At 42.1% G+C, this 19,086-nt stretch overlaps 1 protein-coding gene across 1 annotated transcript in view; it reads right to left on the bottom strand.

Moving 5' to 3' along the window:
• The window catches only part of LOC119965683 (ATP-binding cassette sub-family A member 13-like), a 398,370-nt gene that overhangs the window by 235,237 nt on the left and 144,047 nt on the right, over positions 1-19,086 (bottom strand). The window contains exons 16-17 of the mRNA XM_038796446.1: positions 10,511-10,625; positions 980-7,027 (exon numbers count right to left, since the gene is read on the bottom strand). Coding sequence (XP_038652374.1) covers positions 980-7,027; positions 10,511-10,625 — 6,163 coding nt within the window. The remainder of the gene's footprint in view (positions 1-979; positions 7,028-10,510; positions 10,626-19,086) is intronic.

The following is a 19,086-nucleotide window of genomic DNA, read 5'->3' as shown; positions in this document are numbered from 1 at the left end:
ATTTGTTTTTAAAAAAAGATTCAAAATCACACTAATTTTTATTCCATCTATACCCTTACAGACACAAATCCCAATGAAGAACTACCATGATCTTAACACCACGTTTCCCTGCTTCGGCTGGCCAAGTTGCAAATGGTTTTCTTCCAGTGGATTTCTCTGCATTCACTAGATGCATTTTATCAGCTCGTATCGCTCCTTGAGATACCCCAAACTGCACTCTAAATGCACAATGACTTCAAGTGCAGAGCAGGGACCAGTTCCCCAAACTCAGTCTCCTTGCCACCTTGCAGTATATCTTACTAGAGAACTTGGAACTCTCCTCTTCCCACTCTGATAGACACACTCTGAATGAAAATGAAAATCACTTATTGTCACAAGTAGGCTTCAAATGAAGTTACTGTGAAAAGCCCCTAGTCGCCACATTCCGGCGGCTGTTACAGGAATTGAACCGTGCAGCTCTCATCTGTCTTTCCATGTGTGTGTGTCTCTCTCTCTCTCTCTCACTGGACCCCTGTCACTATGCAACAGCACAGTTTTTTCGACATTGTTTTTTTTTCAAAAATCACTAAACTACTAACCCCTTTGTAACCCCATCTCTTCACTTCAATGGTTCTAAAAAAAAGCATTAAAAATGCATACATATAAACAAATCCAGAAAGCCTGAACTTTTTGCTAAGAGGCCCTACAGATCTCCTGGCATCAAGCCAACAAAAGAATCTCAATGAAACTGAAACCTCCACCTTTCTTAACACACATAAATAGAAATTTAACTTAAGTTATATATTGCTCCTAACAATATCAAAAATTGAAACAAGTGCTCTAATATTTTCAAATGTGCTTAATCAGTTGTCAGAAAATAGCACTTCTAACTGTAATTTTTTCTATCCCCTATTCACACTGAGTTTACCACTGAAAATCATACACAACGTTAATTATACAATACTGAAAAAGGGCATTAAGCAAATCTAACCCCATTTACCTTGTGTAGTTGACTGTTCTGTTTGACTCCTCAACCATTTTTGAAAGTATTTTGACAATTTTAGAAACATCAGCTGTAGCCTCCTTAATAGGACTGGACACTTGAACTTCACCAAGAAACTCTTCAAACACTTTCATCAAGTTCACTGCCGCATTTCTGATTTTAGTGGCGTCAACTCTTCCATTAACGTCATTCTCTAGGAACTCCAAGAAAGCATTACTGAATACATGCATGGTATTTATAGCTGTCTGACTGTTTTCTGGCAGCATTTTATTTAGAACACGAACGATCCTGTTCATCAGTGCTCGCTGAATTTCAGATGACATATTCTGATGTGAGTAAACTTCCAAAACTAAATCACTTAGAAGTTGCAATGCAGAAGAACTTTGGTTGGAGTATACTTTGGAAATTGTAGCCGTGATGTAGGGGAACAGTTTTTGATAGACCTCAAGGACAGATGCAGCAGAGTTCATTTGCTTCATTAGTAACTGTGAAATATTGCTCATCAGAGGGGCATACGTTATCATGCTTTCAAGTATTGGGGTAGTTTCTTCTGGGAAATTTAGATCTTTTAACAAATAGCTGATGATGTTCAGTATTTTATTATAGTTTTTGTCTGTAAATTTGGATATTAGTTGCATTAGGTCCAGAACTTTCTCCACGTGATTCAATGTTTTGTTAAGTTGCCACACATTACCTTCAATTGAACCACCTGTTGTTATATTTCTTAAGAAATTGATCACTTGTTTTATAGCCGGTAGTAGATCTTTCATGTCAAGATTCCTTACTGTGCCATTGAATATCTTGTCCATATCTGTTGACAGTGTCTCCAAAACGTCAATTGCATTACCATTAAGTACATCCAGTAAATCATTTAGTACTGAATACAGGGGTTCGTTTTTCTCATTTGAGATTGAAAGTAATGACTGGACAGCAGAAACCAATGTTGAGATGTGCGTTTTAGAATCTGAGGATGTCAGTACATTTTTAGTTGCATTCTTTAAATAACTAGTTAAAACTTTAAGAGTGCTGTGTATAGTTTCCGCATTGTTCCCACTCATCATTATATACATGTCACTTACATCAGAGAGGAACTTAATGATTGGCTCAGTAGATGTGTTTGCTAAAGTCAGATTACCAATCAAGTCTAACAGTACATCAGATCCTTGTCTTAACTGGGCAATAGGACAATTTAAGCTGTCTTCACTGGTGGAAACTATGACGTATGAGAATTTATTCCAAATTTCTTGCATATTTATTAGAACTGGGCACTTCAAACCATATATCTGGGATATCCTGAGCAAAAACGCATTCCATACTTCATACTGTCGAAAAAGACAACCTGTTTGTTGAATTATCTTTCTGAAAACAGTGCTTCCTGAGCATTCTACTTTTGCAGTCCCTTGGAGAACACCTTCAAGAAGGTGTTTGATATCAACTGCCAATGCAAAAGCTGTACTGAGGCTTTGGTTCACCTTGAGGTTACAGGCTTTTAAAAAGAGACCATCATCATCAGTTGTTTCTTCTGACAGTAGCTTACAAATAGCCACAGGCAAGCATTGTGATATCTGTGAGGAATCAGTCATATTAGAAACTACCTGCATTAATCGAATAATCTTCTCATTAAGTTCAGTCTGGTTTCCTTGATTGAACTCTAATCCCTTTGCTGAATGGGCCAATCCAAACATGTAAACTGCATACAATGCTTCACTCACATTCATGGTGGTAAGATCCTGTATTAGGGCAACTCCATCAGGAATGACAACAAGAGCTTGTGGAAAATGCTCATTTCCAATTTCTAATAAAGTTGTCTTGATTGCATTCAGAATCTCAGTCTTGTTTTGAAGGTCTGGTAAAAGTTTCAACGTTTTTGTCGCTTTTGTTAAAAAATTCAAGATGGCATCTGATTTTCCAGTGGCGGCCACTTTTTTAAAGAATCTTGTAAGATCACTGTTCAATTGCTCCAAGTAGCTAATTATGGTATGCATTTCTCTAGTTGACATCAAGGTGGTTGTGAGTTTGTACATCGTATAGGTGATATTTTCTGTCAAGTTGATCGGGACTTGATTATTTGAGATTTGCTGAGCAAAATTACCAAGTAAAAGAGAAAGCATCCTGTGTACAAGTTTATCATTGAAAAGGGAAGTCCAGGGAACAGAAAGCACATTGGGTCCAGTATAATTGATCCTTGTTAGGCTGTTAGCAAGTGATTGAATGAATATTTCAGCCCCATCAATGACAGACACAGATGGTAATGATACCTTATTCAAAAATGCCACATATTCTCTGACTACTTGTGCAGTTTGAATTATTACATCAAGTCGAAGTGGATTGTTCAAGGTGCCATTATCACGTCTTGAGTTATATGTTAATGTGACATTTCCCACAAAGGCTATCAGTTCATTTAGGCTGGACACAGCTTGTCCGTTACTTGAACCACCGTGGACCGTGGTATTAAGCATGTTTTGAAGATCCATTTTCAACAGGCGTAGTTGACTGTGAATTGCATTTATTGAGTTTAAATGTTGTAAAGCGAAGCGTGTAATGTTGAGTACAGAGTAAATTTCCAAGTCTTGAGTGTAGCTTTTGTTTACAAAAGGAGAAAAGAATTGTATTATTTCACCAAAACCTTTAAGTTCCTCTGTAATTTCCTGAGGTACCTCAATCAGCTCAAGAATTTTAGAAAATGAATCTAAGCAGAACAACAACTGCTGGAAGTAGTCTCTTGACGTGGGATTTGTCTCCAATGTGAAACATCCAGTTAGATTGTCAGTCATTCTGAGAACCTCCTGGACAACAACGTAATTATAACTGTTCAGGATTTCTGCTAAATATGAACTTTCATTCTTCAATAAAATGAAAACATCTACAGCCACTGTTGTATCATTGCGAACTTTCATCATTTCTGAAACACTGTGAAGAACACGAGAGGCTGATGGTACAAACTGTAAAAATTGTTCAGTGTCACTGGTTCTGGCATTGCCTACAATCTGCTGCATTGTCATCAGGAAAGCATGAGTAAAGTTCACAGCATCTACAGCACACTCAATGTCTGACAGTGGAAATCTCTCCAAACCATTTGTAAATGTATTCAATTGTTTCTCTACAATTGAGATATTGTTGAGAGTTATGTTATTTATATACTCAATTAGCAGATAAAATGATTCACTTGCTTGTATCATTATTAGATTCGGCTCACATTTTGTTTTACGCATTTCATCTAATCTCTCTGTGAACTGCACTGTTTCATTAAACAATTGCTTCAACTTAATATTCTGTGTGTTCATGTCTTGTTCTGAACTAACAACTACAGCTTTAGAGAATAACATGCTGATGGTTTCAGTCATAGACAGATTGTATACAGTTCCTTTATTGAAATGGAGAATGATATCCAAAGTGCCAAATAACATATTAGAAATTTTCTCTGGCCCCAAATTTATGAACGCACTTTGATTCATCTGAAGAATTAATTTATGAAGAAGCAGTGAGAATTGCTGAATGTTCTGGTCTGAAGTCAAAATGGCTGTGAGTGTTTGAATCTGTTCAGATAGAAGTTTGGCAGAATCTATAGAATACCACTGGCTTAAGTTTCGGTTTCCATTGATCAGTTTGTTGAGATGACCAAATAGCTCTTCTGCTGTTGCACTGCCATTGGCCATGCTTCGCACTTGTTTCATTAACTGTTCTATTAAGTCATTTGACATGTTTTCATCGTTGTAGATATTGTAAGCTAATTTAATGGACATTCTGAGAATTTGAATGCTTTTATTTTTGTAAGAACAAGAATCAGGAAAAATCATTTCCAATACTGCAATCACTTCATAGTAAAAAACATCAGATGCATTTCGACCATGGAACTCTTCTGTCAGGTTTTGCACTTTTAAAATTGCTTCTTCAGTTTTCCGAATAACGTTGTCCATTTCAGATATGTTCATTCCAAAGATCGGAATGGTACTTATGGCTGACAGAGATGAGAGTGATGTGTCAGATAGATCTGTATGTGTCAGTATATATAGCCACTGCAGCAGATTTCCCCAATTTTCTTCTCCTGTATTTGGGTTTTCAGAATGGATTAGTTGTTTAATTAACACAACCAAAGTTTTGTATGGGAACTGGCCTCCACTATTCTCATTTGCTACAATCAAATTCAAGACCTCTTTCAAAGATTGGATGGAGTGATCAAGATTATAAATGTTAAAGCTGTTATTGTAGAATAAAAGAATTTCTCTGAACACCACTTTGATACTTTGCAGATTAATGGAGTTTGAGTTTGCAACGGTATGGAGGATTGAATAGAGTTTTTCATGCTGAGGGTCATGCAATGACCACATAGGTCGAAGGGTATCTATGAATTTGGAAATGTTCATATGATCAAAGTTGACATCCTGCAATAAACCAAGGACATTCTCCACAACCACGACAAGTTGTTGAAGCATTTTGTTATCCACTGGAATATTAAATGTACCCACTGCGTGATGTAAGTTGATGAAGTGATCAATGCGTAATTGGTACAAACTCTGAAGGTTAAAGCCATTTGTTGAAGTAATGTTCTGCAGGAAGATTTTCAATGCTGCTGTGCTATTATTCATCATCAATTGTTTGGTACATACTGATGTTCTATTCAGTTCTTGTGACAACTCTTTCAAACCAATCTGAAGGTAGTTAACTACTTGAACATCCAAGTTTAACTGTACTGCTACCTCTTTTATAATTTGAGTCCATGACAGATACAAATCTGCTGTACATGACAAAGAGGATAATGTAATTTTGTGATCTGTATCCATTAAGCTATTGATCATTTGGTCTACCAAAGATCTGTATAGATTCTGGCTTGATTGTGAATTAGAAGCAGCCTCTACTGAACGGATTTTTCTTCCAGTATTATGCAAGGAACAATATTTTCTCAACCAAGTATCAGAAATAGGGACAGATGAAGACTGCAATGCTTGTAACATCAAACAACTTATATTGTTTTTATTATTGAGGAAAGCATCTGTGAGTATTGCAATTGTCTCATTTAACTGTTGTAGTTCTGATCCTGAAATTTCTGTGTATGGTTCAATTTTTGACTGTACATACAGAAAAAGATCCAATAGATTTTCTGCAAAGTCTCCCTTTGTCATATTGTGATAAACAACAACGATGTCTGAAATTGATTCAAGGGCCTTGCCGATGTCTTCAGAGCTAAACTGTTCAAAATAAGTGGAAATGGTTTCAGAAATATTATTGACAGCAGCTACCAATGATGAGAGCTCAGTCATATTTGATAATTGTGAGACTGCACGAATGATACGATAAGATGACTTCAGATGATCTGTATTATTTTCTTTGGCAATTGATTCCAAAAGCTTGAACAACTGTAGTTCCATAGCTTGCAGCTGAGAATTATCAAATTTTGAAGCATTTCTTAAGCCATTGGTGGCATTCACGACTGATGAAAGTTGTTCCTCAGACAGGAGACCAATATTATTCAAATAATGCAGAAACATTTTAGAAACATCAAGATAATCTACATTGCCGTTGGTTGATCCTATCCATATTGCAGACATGAAATTCCAGAAGAAATTTAGACTTTTTCTTTGAGTTTCTGCAGAATTGTGATTGAGAAGCTGCTGCAAACTGGACCATATGCCATTAAATCTGTCAATTGTACTTTGGAACGGGTTGGTGATTATGAACTTTGGTAATTCCTTTTGTAACACACTGAGTAAAATGTTCATTATTTCCTTAAATTGTGGTGAGTTTGACCACTGATTCATGAAAACCTTTAGTTTGTAAATAAATGAACTGATGCTACTTGTTTGAGTAAGTTCAAGTAATGCATGAATTATCGAAGATGTTTCATTTGGTGCACTGCTGTAGTACTTGTTCATCCAGAGAGGTATATTCTCCAGAATAACTTTTGAAATGACCTGTATTCCTTGGACATTCTCAAAGAAGTTTGCCTCACTCAAATTTCCAAAACTCTGGCTGATGATTTGTACATCATCTTCACTCAGTTTTACTATGTGATTGCGATTCAAATGCTCCAGCATTGCACTCAGGAACCTAAAAGAGCAAAATACAACAATTAAGATCCCCCGATTGGTTAGATTTTTATGTAAATGTTACCTGAAAGAATAATCACTTAAAGTTAACTGAACATCTTTGTTTGAAATGATCAAGAAGCCAATGAGTTCATACTGTAAGCATCAAATTCAAATGGCCAACTTAATCAGTAATGATAATTAAATTTATCTCCAACATCTGAAAAGGGTATATCAGTTTCTCAATGGGCTACTGGGCTGCCCTCTCACCAATAACAAAAGAGAGGAATATTAATTCTCTCTTTTCATTGTGTTGGATCGGATTTCCAGCATTCATATAGAAGATGTCCGCAGTTGAAGATCTTTCCCTTCCACCGCCCAGAACTAATTGCTGAGATACAATCCAATGAATAGAGCAGCCAACGATATCCTACTCAAGCAGCTATTTTTCATTATAGAATGATAAAATCACACACCTCAGAATAGTGCCAAGTAGCCCTTCATGCCTTTACATCAAAGCTGAAAAGACTATCTAAATAGCCCAGTCCCCTGTTCTTTCCTCACATTCCTACAAATATCCCTTGCAACTTTCTTGTGGAATTTGCGAGTTGATTTTGAACATCATTATTGAATCTCCCCTTAAATCTCCCTTCTCTGAGAAGAACCCCAGCTTCTCTAGTATAATTTAAGTGAGCGTGGGCACATTTGCCTAGACACTATGGTGTTGATAGTAGCCTTACCCACACCACCCATATTACCCTTACCAACAGCAGGCAGGAAATGCCGGGATGTGTGGCAGTGGGGGGGTGCGTTGGGTGTTAAAAACTTAAATATTCTCAGCAGGCTGCACATATGTCTGCTGCTCTTTTGGTGCAGCTGAATGTTCTGCTGTGGGATGGTGCCATTTAGCGGCCCCGTTGAGTCCGACTTGGTGTTGGGACGTGGCCGTTGAATCTCATGAGAAGACTCTTATGAGATTCATGACACTCAAAACGTATGATCCTGATCCGCCTTCGCTGGGCGAGATCCAGATCAGCATATCGGGAAGCATGGTAGCATGGTGGTTAGCATAAATGCTTCACAGCTCCAGGGTCCCAGGTTCGATTCCCGGCTGGGTCACTGTCTGTGCGGAGTCTGCACGTCCTCCCCGTGTGTGCGTGGGTTTCCTCCGGGTGCTCCGGTTTCCTCCCACAGTCCAAAGATGTGCAGGTTAGGTGGATTGGCCATGATAAATTGCCCGTAGTGTCCTAAAAAGTAAGGTTAAGGGGGGGGTTGTTGGGTTACGGGTATAGGGTGGATACGTGGGTTTGAGTAGGGTGATCATTGCTCGGCACAACATTGAGGGCTGAAGGGCCTGTTCTGTGCTATACTGTTCTATATCTAAATAAGCCATTAGGCAGATTTAAATATGCACTTGCCAGATTCTTCCAGCACCCAGGACTCAACAGCCATACCTGACAGACCTCGCCAGGGCATTGTTTAGTACTGGTCCATGTGCAGCAGCATCTGGGGGCTTTCCAGGCCATTGGAGTTCCCTGTGTGAACATGGATAGGGCAGAGTGGCATCCTAGCACTCCCCTAGCCCCCCGAGCACCTTGCAACTTCCAGCCTGGCACCTTGGCAGTGCCACCCTAGCATTGCAAGGGTGCCCACATGGCAAAGCCAGGGTGGCATAGGGGTGGCAATGCCCGGGTTCCCAGGTGGCACTGCCAGGGGTCTAGGCTGGTGGTACCAAGATGTCCGGGTGGCTCCAGCAGTGCCAGGGTGCCAGCCTGGCCATAGATCAACTACCCAGGAGCCTTCAATTGCCTAGTTGACAACACCTCCCCAAGTGCTGTTTTCTCTTGGTCCTTGTTTGTGGTGACCAGAACTAATTGGCACTCATAGAATTTACAGTGCAGAAGGAGGCCATTCGGCCCATCGAGTCTGCACCGGCTCTTGGAAAGAGCACCTTACCCAAGGTCAACACCTCCACCCTATCCCCATAACCCAGTAACCCCACCCAATACGAAGGGCAATTTTGGACACTAAGGGCAATTTATCATGTCCAATCCACCTAACCTGCACATCGTTGGACTGTGGGAGGAAACCGGAGCACCCGGAGGAAACCCACGCAGTCACGGGGAGGATGTGCAGACTCTGCACAGACAGTGACCCAAGCCGGTTTCGAACCTGGGACCCTGGAGCTGTGAAGCAGTTGTGCTATCCACAATGCTACCGTGATGCACTCGGCTGAGGTCTCCTTAGCAAGGCCAAGAGATGCCAGGTAGCCGTTCTATACAGTTTCAGAACGGTTAAGTGACTTCTTAAACTCGCTTAACCATGCAAGACCATTGTGGGCGGGATCCAGATTGCAATGATCTTGTTTGGTCTCACGAGACGTAACGGCCATCAGGAATCCTGGGGAGGCCTCTCCATGATCTACCGGCCGCTTCCCACTCTGATTCTGGCATGATGCGGCCGGTAAATCACGCCCAATGACAAAGTGTGGCCGAATATTGATGTGGACCTCACCCAAAAAGCTGGCAGGAAGCACGCCGCCAAATTCGCCCAAAATGACAACGAGAGATATTTTGGTTGAATTCCGCCTTTCCTCCTGTTCCCTGCCAATCACAAACACACTCTGCCCCTGCTTCAACCCTGATCCCTTGCCCCATGCCTAACAGCTAATCTTGCCCCCACCATAAGAGTCAACTTCCCCCTCCCAAACCTTGATGACCTGATCTACCACAGTGCCATCACCAATCTTCCAAACCCCATCTCCTCCTGATTGCTGGAGGTGTTCCTCAAGGGTTGCTTAAGAACATACAAAGTAGGAACAGAAGTAGGCCATTTGTACCCTTGAACTTGCCATTCAGTAAGATCATCATGGCTGATCGGGTGTGTGTTGAGTTCCACATTTCCATCAACCCCCAGTAACCTCTGATTCCCTTGCATAATAAGAATCTACTGACCAGAAAATGCTATGAGAAGATACTGGAGTTAAAGTGGTTGCATTGTGAGAAAAAGTTTGCAAAGGCTAAGCTTGTATTCCCTGGAGAATAGAATATTAAGAGATGATTATTCCGGAGATGTTTAAAATGATTAAAGGATATTTAGTACTGATTGAGAAAAACCTACTTCCTAAAGTGGGAGAGTCCAGAACAAGAAACAAACCGTTTCGGCCATTTTGGGGCGGGGGGGGGGGGGGTTAGTGTCACAACACACAATGGATTGTGGAAATCTGGAAACCTATTATTTAAAATATTGTTGAGCCTAAGATTGTTAGATTTTTGTTGGACAAGTTTATTCAGAAATACTGAAGTATGGCAGGTAAGTGGAAGTTAAGAAACAGATCTATCATGATTTATCTGACTGATAGAATAGTCTTGAGGTGCTAAATGACCTAATCCTGTTCCCATAACCCTTTGATGATGAAAGTGTAAAAATACATGTTTACTAAAACAAATTAGATGGCAACTATACAGAAGTTATATGTAGTATCGCCCCTGGCAGAATAACTTACCGCTTCCAAAAGGTATCAGAATTACCAGCAAGGTTCTGCTTGAATATTAGAGTCTCATTAAACAAATTTCTCCAGTTGATCTTCCCCGTGGTACAATTGGATCCTGAAAAACTATCTGTCAAGACAAGATTATTAACTTGTTGAATAAGAGGAAGTGTCTAATACAAAAATGTTTCAATTTCAGCAGAGTAATGAATTGTACTCTTTGCTAATAATAATCTTTATTAGTGTCACACGTTGGCTTACATTAACACAGCAATTAAGTTACTGTGAAAATCCCCGGGTCACCCCACTCCGGCACCTGTTCGGGTACACGGAGGGAAAATTCAGCATGTCTAATTCACCTAACAAGCATGTCTTTCAGGACTTGTGGGAGGAAACCAGCACCCAGAGGAAACCCACGCAGACACGGGGAGAATATGCAGACTTCGCACAGACAGTGACCCGGGTCCCTGGCGCCATGAAGCAACAGTGCTAACCACTGTGCTAACGTGCCTTTGCTAGGGCAGCAGGAGGAAAGGGGGGGGGGGGAAATCGGGAAGATGGAGAGAGACTATACACCGATCATGAGGATGCCAAAATGTATATAAGGTCAATTAAATGAAAGACAAAATAAACCTCTGTACAATAAAGTAAATTAACGCAGGTAAGAAAAATGTGATGCATATATTCAATTACATAGAACAGTACAGCACAGAACAGGCCCTTCGGCCCTCGATGTTGTGCCAAGCCATGATCACCCTACTCAAACCCACATATCCACCTTATACCCGTAACCCAACAACCCCCCCCCCCCTTAACCTTACTTTTTAGGACACTACGGGCAATTTAGCATGGCCAATCCACCTAACCCGCACATCTTTGGACTGTGGGAGGAAACCGGAGCACCCGGAGGAAACCCACGCACACACGGGGAGGACGTGCAGACTCCGCACAGACAGTAACCCAGCCGGGAATCGAACCTGGGACCCTGGAGCTGTGAAGCATTTATGCTAACCACCATGCTACCGTGTTGCCCAATTGTTTATAAATATGGGAAATGCCAATAAAAAGATTTCAAAAATATATAAAAATATTGCCTATGTATTTTCTTACATTCAGATTTCTGATTTCTGCTATCTCACATAGATTCTCATGTCAAATTCAATCCCATGTAAAAGCTAACCCTTTGATTTTTGGCCTAAAACAGCCATAACTTTTCATGTACCTCACAGCCCTAAAGTTTCAGAACAAAAGGGTATGTTGGGTTGGGAGGAGAAAAGATACTGCTTTAAATGCTTGAACTACGATTGAAAAGAAAAGTGTAAAACCAATCAAATAGTCCTCAAAGTAGGTAGCGATTGCAAAGAATAAATCCTAGTCATCATAGAATCTTCTTCTTCTTTCTCCCTCAAGATAGGTTCTTGGGATTATTAACCAAACCAAGACGAAGTGTCAATATTTTTTACTGTAGGTACGGTGCAGTGGCAGGTCAGTTGCTGCATCAGGAGCAGGAACCATACCCTGTTCTGTTAGCAATAATTTGACCCACCGGCTAGTTCTGTCACCGAAATAACAGTATAGGTACCTTTTATCAATAGCATAATTATTAATGCAGTCCTAATGCAATATAATTTCAATCAACCTCTCCAGCTCAGAATGGAATAATTTACTCTGCTGTATTAGTGCATCTAATAATATTCTCCTTTAAATTTTTAGAAGATCCATTTTTAAGTTTTCATTCTTAATCTTCTTTCTCACTCTTTAGCTTCCTTTCTGTCCTGATTTTGCACTCCCGGGTCTGGAACGCAAAGTAGCAAAAATTCCTCTACGGATCCAACTCAGGAGAAAGTACCCCGTATCGTCAGATTTTCATCCTGATGTGGGGTTGGGCTGTGAACTGGAGTTGGGCATGCCAGCCCCAGAAACAGGGGCTGCCAGGTGCAGAGGTGGGCTGTGGGAATTCCTGCCTCAGTGAGAATTCCTGCCTCAGTGATTCAGCACTTTACCCCAGCTGTTAAAAAAACAATAAAACTAAAAACAAGCTCTTCAATCCTCACCCCTCACAACCCCTCATCCCACAAACACACCCCACATGCCATCCAGGCCAACATGGCTCCTTATACCTTCTATGCCAACCTATACCACTTTATCTATCTTCACTACCCCTTACAGTCCGTGCTAGCCTATGCCCCTCCACCCACACCACGGTGCCTCATACACTTCATGATAATCAATGCCCCTTTAATCACACTCCATGGCTCCTCATACCCTTCATGTCAACTCATGCCCTCATCCATCTAGCTTTTCTCCCAATAGGGCCTTGGCCCTAAATAACTCATTTTAAAATAAAAATTCACAGGATGTGGGCATTATTGGGTCGGCCAGCATTTATTGCCCATGCCCCGTGGCCTCAAGATGTGGTGGTGAGCTTCCTTCTTTAACTGCTAAATTCATTAGATCCTCTCTTGTTGGAGCTGGTCATTATCCGGCACTTGTAAAATGTTACTCGCCATTTATCAGCCCAAGTCGGAATGTTGTGCAGGTCTTTCAACATATGGACACAGACTGCTTCAATATCTGACGAGTCGTGAATGGTGCTGAACAATCCCCACTTCTGACCTGATTATGGGGGGAAAGTCATTGATGAAGCAGCTGAAGATGGTTGGGATTAGATCATAACCTTGAGGAACTCCTGAAATTATTTAATGGTTCTGAGATAATTGACCTGCAACAACCACGATCATCTTCCTTCGTGCTCGGTATGACTCCAGTAGTGTTCCCTCGATTCTCTTTTGACTCCAGTTTTTCGAGGGCTCTTTGATGCCACATTTGGTCAATTGCTGTCTTGCTATCAAGGCAGTCACTTTCAACTCACCTGTTGAATTCAGCTCTTCTGTCCCTGTTTCTACTAAAGCTGTCATGAGGTCAGATGTTCAGTGACCCTGGTGGAACCCAAACATCAGTGAGCAGATTATTGCAGAGTGAGTGCCACTTGAAAGCACTGTCAACAACCTGTTCCATAACTTTACTGATGATTGAGAGTAGCCTAATGGGGTGTTAATTGGCTGGGTTGGATTTGTCCTGCGTTTCATTGACATGGCATACCGTTTTCTGTTGTGGCTGTACTGAAATAACGTGGCTAAGGGTGCAGCTAATTCTGGAACATAAGTCTTCAGTACTATTTCTGGAATATTGTCAGACCCCATAGCCTTTGCAGTAACAAGTGTCTAGTCAGTTCTAGGTATCACGGGGCGTGGTATCTGAAGCCTGGTATCTGTGGCCATGGGGACCTCCAGTGGAGGCCGAGGTGGATCATCCACTCGGCAATTCTGGCTGAAGATTGTTGCAAATGCTTCAGCCTTGTCTTTTGCACTGATGTGCTGGACTCCCTCATCGCTGAGGATGAAGATATTTGAGGTACCTCCTCCTCCAATGAGTTGTTTAATTTTACACCAACATTCATGGCTGAATCTGGCAGCACTGCAGAATTTAGATCTGATCCTTCGGCTGTGGGATTGCTTAGCTCTGTCTAATAGTTGCTTCACTGTTTGGCACGCAAAAAGTCCTGTGTTTTAGTTTCAGTAGGTTGACACGTCATTTTTAGGTAAGTCCATTGTGCCTCATGGTTGCCTAGTTTTGAGTTGATAGGTATGCTTGGAATCTATACTATTTAACGTGGTGGTAGTGCCATGCAACACATTGGAGGGTATCCTCACTGTGAAGACAGGGCTTCGTCTCCCCAAGGGCAGTATGGTAGTCATTCCTACCTATACTGCCATAGACAAAGGCATCTGCAACAGGTAGATTGGTGAGCGTGAGGTCAAGTGGGTTTTTCCCTGCTGTTGGTTCTCCCACCCTAAAATGTCCTTTCAGACTTGGCCAGTTCAGTCAGTAGTGATGATACTGAGTCATTCTTGACACTAAACTCTGAAGTCAATGACCCAGAATACATTGAGTGCCCTTGCCATCTTCAGTGCTTCATCCAAGTTGTGTTCAACATGGAGAAATACTGATTATTCATCTGAGGGGATTGGCTGGTGGTAATCAGCAGGGAGTTTCATGTCCATGTTTGCCCAAATACCATGTGACTTCATGAGGTCCCGGATTGAAGTTCAGAACTCTCAGGTCAATTCCCTCCCAACTTTAACAAAGTTGCATTCAGGTCACGCGGGCTTTTAGTGATGGGGAAGGTTGACCTCTGGGTGTCACAATGTCTTCTGGTGGGAGCTGTGGGACCCCTCAGTCCCACTTTGAGATCGGCATCCTCTAAAACTGCTGGCCTGATCTCTGAGGATCCAGTCTTGCCAGCGTCTTTGTTCCACACTGCAGAAAAAATTTTGTTCAGTGTGGGACTTTTCAGTGAGAAACGCCCCAAGCTTGAAAAACAAATCTAGATGTGGGTGAATGCAGATCTGGATCGCGCCCAAACAACTGGCGGGAATCACCCCGCAAAATCCACCCAAAATGACACTTAGGACAGAAACTAGGTCCCCTAGCAAGCATATTTAGCCGCGTGTTTCCCGGCACAAGCAACATATGCAACATTGCAACTCATGTTGAATAAGGGGCCTGAACGGGGAACATGCGGCTGAGGCCGCACATAACCCCGCTTCTTACAATGGGGAGCTCCGCTCGCTAAAACTTCCCATTGTAGCGAGAGATTGGTACGCCTTGATCTCCGAGGCCCCCAAAAGGATCCCCACCTTCCCCTCAGCCCAAATGCGATATGGGAGGTCCCCTCCGGCCTCCTCAACTCACATTGTTTGTTCATGTACATATTTATATTTGTTTTGTATACCAAAAACCGAATAAAAAACATTTTTTTAAAAAGGTGTACTTTTTAAAATCTCAATTCCAAAGGATTCCCATTGCTATTCCATGGCTTCTGAGGACTTTACTTGGTGGATACCTGGTGAGCGGAAATGCAGGATACATGGGAACATAGAGGGGTCTGGGGGTGCAAGGGGATGTGGAGGGGGCAAAGGGAATATCAGGGGGTATGGAATGACACAGTGTTTCAGGTCATGACCTTTCATCAGAACTGACGGGAAGGAGCACCTCTGACATAGCGTTGGGAAATGAAACAGGGTGGATGGAAGGTATATGAGAGATATTTAGTGGCTAAATATCATTTCTAATTATGGAAAAAGATGAAGAATGACAAGAGTCAATGTTTAAAAGTGACGAGGCAAAAGTGAACTGGAATAATTGCGAAGGGTTCAAGAGGATTGAGAAGGTTCAGAACAAATACATTACCCCAGGATAAAGGATTGGACATCCAAAGCTGGAAATGGACACCCCATTTCCCCATCCTTATGTCAAAAACCATCCAAAGGAAAGGGTAGAGCCGGTTAGAGACAAATAAAGATAGGGAGGTGGAAAGCATTGGCATGATTCTTAATGAATACTTTGGCCAAAATCTTTCAGCCAGTTAAAATATGGCCACATTGACACTGTCCACGAAGCTTTCCGCCACCCAATCTTTCAGCCGTATCAACTGATCCCGGCTGAAGAAATCAAGGGTCTGCACAGGCTCTCCAGGGAAAACATTGGGCACAAGAAGAGACAGAAGAAGGAAAGACATGCTCCTCTTTTCAAGACAGTAGCTGCCATTTTCAAGTAAATCTTAAAACAGCAATTTTTCAGTCAATCAATGATTTAGTAAGTGGTGAATGGGTCAACGGGTGATATGGGTCAGGTGGGTGAATGGGTGAAAGTGTGAGTGGGTGAATCGATGAATGGGGTGAGTGGGTGCATGGGTGAGTGGATGAGTGGCCAGAGGATTACGCCCTTAGTCATTTCTTGGGAGAATTGCACCCATTGTCTCTGAGCTATGATTCAATGGGTATGACTTTCTCAGCCTGTTACTTGCATAGTCTGAGGGACAGCTCTCCTAACTTTGGTAAAAGCCCCAGATGTTAGTAAGGAGGACATCTGCCAACATATCCACCTCTAGCTACCTCCCATGACCCTTGAGAGTGCCTATACCAACTTAATACCAAATCATGCCAAATTATGCCCCGTACCCAACACTCTTTTCCTTCACACCCTCCATGTCAAGTCATCCACCATTCACCTTGGGCAGATCTCAGGACCCATGCTGAGATGAAAGAAAATAAAGTTAAATGTCCATTGATAAATACACTATTTAAAAAAACACTCCCACTGATAAAAATCCATTCACTATATTGAACTTCCTTCAACTACTTAATCCCATATAAAAGCAAGTATCTCTATTCGTAGCCCTACTTGAAAGACATTGGACACAATTTAACAGGAAAAATCAGAGTCCTGCTTTGGGCATGTTTAGTGGGGTGTTTCTTGGTGCCTATAGTAGATAGAGTGACCTCATTATCAAATGGGACTCTGTTTTATAATGGCCTCGACGAGGAGCCCTCAGCTGAGGCCATACTTACCTTAATTTCCTTAATTTTTAAATGCCACTCTGATCTCTCGACCCCCACCGCAGTCTCCAAGCCTCCACAACACCTCAACATACTTGTCCTCGTTTGTGTGGACTAGTGGCTAGGTATCCCAGGCATGGGCTTTCATGGGAGATTCTGGCGCAGACATATTTAAGTAGGCTAACTGCTCATTTAAAGATTCAAATTTTGATCTCGTCCAATGAGGGCGAGATCCAGATCGCGACATCTCACGAGATCTCATTAGATCTCAAGAGGCCTCTCACGAGATTTAATGGCCGTACAATTGCACCATTTATAAGCATTTGGAGCTGTCAATCAAAATGGTGAACTGACAGCTATCCACTCTAATAAATCCTATATTGATGAGCCTCAGACTTATGTCAACGGGCAAAGGCAAACAGCAAGCTCTGATTTTTTTAAATACAAAAGTGTCCTTTTTTCCCCAAAATTATGAAGGCTAGTTGGTCTAAATGTCTTGTCATTGAACAGTTCTTTGACTGCTTAACAATTCTCTTGAAATCTTGACAGTCCATTGACTCCTTCACAATTTCCTTGACAGCCTGATAGTTCCAACAAATTTATCAACTTTTTATGCACTTCATTAAGTCTTCTCCCAACAATCCCAAAGGGTACTTGACCTTCCCCAAAAGGGCACCTTAGTACTCCTGGACCTATTCAAATGGCCAACCTACCTCTCCAAAAGGATACCTGTCCTCTTTAAATGAATCTGGCAGCTTTAGATATCAGCCTGAAAGGTCTAAAGCCCACAAGTCATATATTGAACATCCCACTGGCAAACATTGGGTCTAAATGAAGGGAGCTGCACTTCAATGAACAGCTGCCTTTGCGAACAATGGATATGCAAATTACAACCAAGCCCCGTTCCCCACTAATGAAAATAGTGAGTGCTAGGTTCAGGGCACAATTACTGGAATCAGGCCCCCGGCACCATTTTGGCTAAACCAGAGAAACTCTTTGGCATTGTGAAAATTCAAGGATGGATTCTCCAGTGTTGAGACTGTCCCCTCGCCGGCGTGAAAATGGTGGAGTTTGACTCCTGAAATTCCTGCAAAAAAATTAAACGAATTCCCAACCCTGCAGGGGGCTAGCAGAGACCCGTACTGAATCTCACAGCTTTTGCTGCTTATATGGGCCCCCACACTTCCGGGTCAGGGGCCGCGCATACGCAGGGCAGCGGCTTCCAGTGGCCGCACCGTGCACCATAGCGGACTCGGACCGCGAAGCCAGATCGAAGAAAGAGACCCACGATTGGTGGCGTGCCCAACTCGCAAACCCCGCACATTAAATCCCCGTCCGCCTCTCAGGCCCTACCTCCCAGCCTCCGATCCACCCACCCTCAACAAGTGCGGCCGCGAACTGAGTCTGCAGCCGCCACGCCAGCATCCTGACCCGCAATAGCAGGTTCCATGCCAGCGAGAACTCGTCCGGTTGGGAGCAGAGGATTGCTGAGTGGGCCTCTGGAAATGGCCGAATCGCCATTTCGAGAATCGCCGAACCAGTGCCGGGTCTGATTATGATGTCAAACTGGATTCTCCGCCCCGGAGCCAGCCCCGATTTCGGCATCGGGCTGCGGAGAATCCAGTCCCAAGTCTCTGTCACTGTTTTCACTCTGATTCACCCACTCTAATTCATCCTTCTCTGTCATTTCCTCTTTTACTTTCTCAATCCTTAAATCTAATTCATCAAGGAGATACATTTTTAGCCCTGTTGTTCCGGTGCCCTGCAGTATCATCACCCTGTTATCAGCTCGCACTTCCAGCAACTTACAGGGCAAACTACAGTTGAGCTGGGCATGGCTCCTGAGAGATTTTACAGGTGCAAAGATACAAATGAACTGCTGACAGAAATATAAAATGTAATAATGTACAGTGTGAATAAATTGCATATATTCCTGTTCAAACTGCTGTAGTATAATTACCTTGTAATATTCATGCATTAAATACAGAGTGTCTTCTTTATTTTAATGTGGACAGAGATTGGTATAAATGTTCAAAGCTTGTTAAACAAATCCAAAGCCTCAAGGGAAGCAAAAGTGTGAACCTTAATCCAGAAAGATAACTAACAAACGTAAGGTGTGATTTAACTGGATGGGAACTGTGGTGAATGTAATATATATATGTATATATGATAATTCACACTGTCTTTGTA

Source organism: Scyliorhinus canicula, chromosome 5 (assembly GCF_902713615.1).
Source record: "Scyliorhinus canicula chromosome 5, sScyCan1.1, whole genome shotgun sequence".
NCBI classification, from domain to species: domain Eukaryota; kingdom Metazoa; phylum Chordata; class Chondrichthyes; order Carcharhiniformes; family Scyliorhinidae; genus Scyliorhinus; species Scyliorhinus canicula.
Note: the sequence above shows the minus strand (reverse complement) of the source record. Positions and strands in the feature narration are given on the sequence as shown.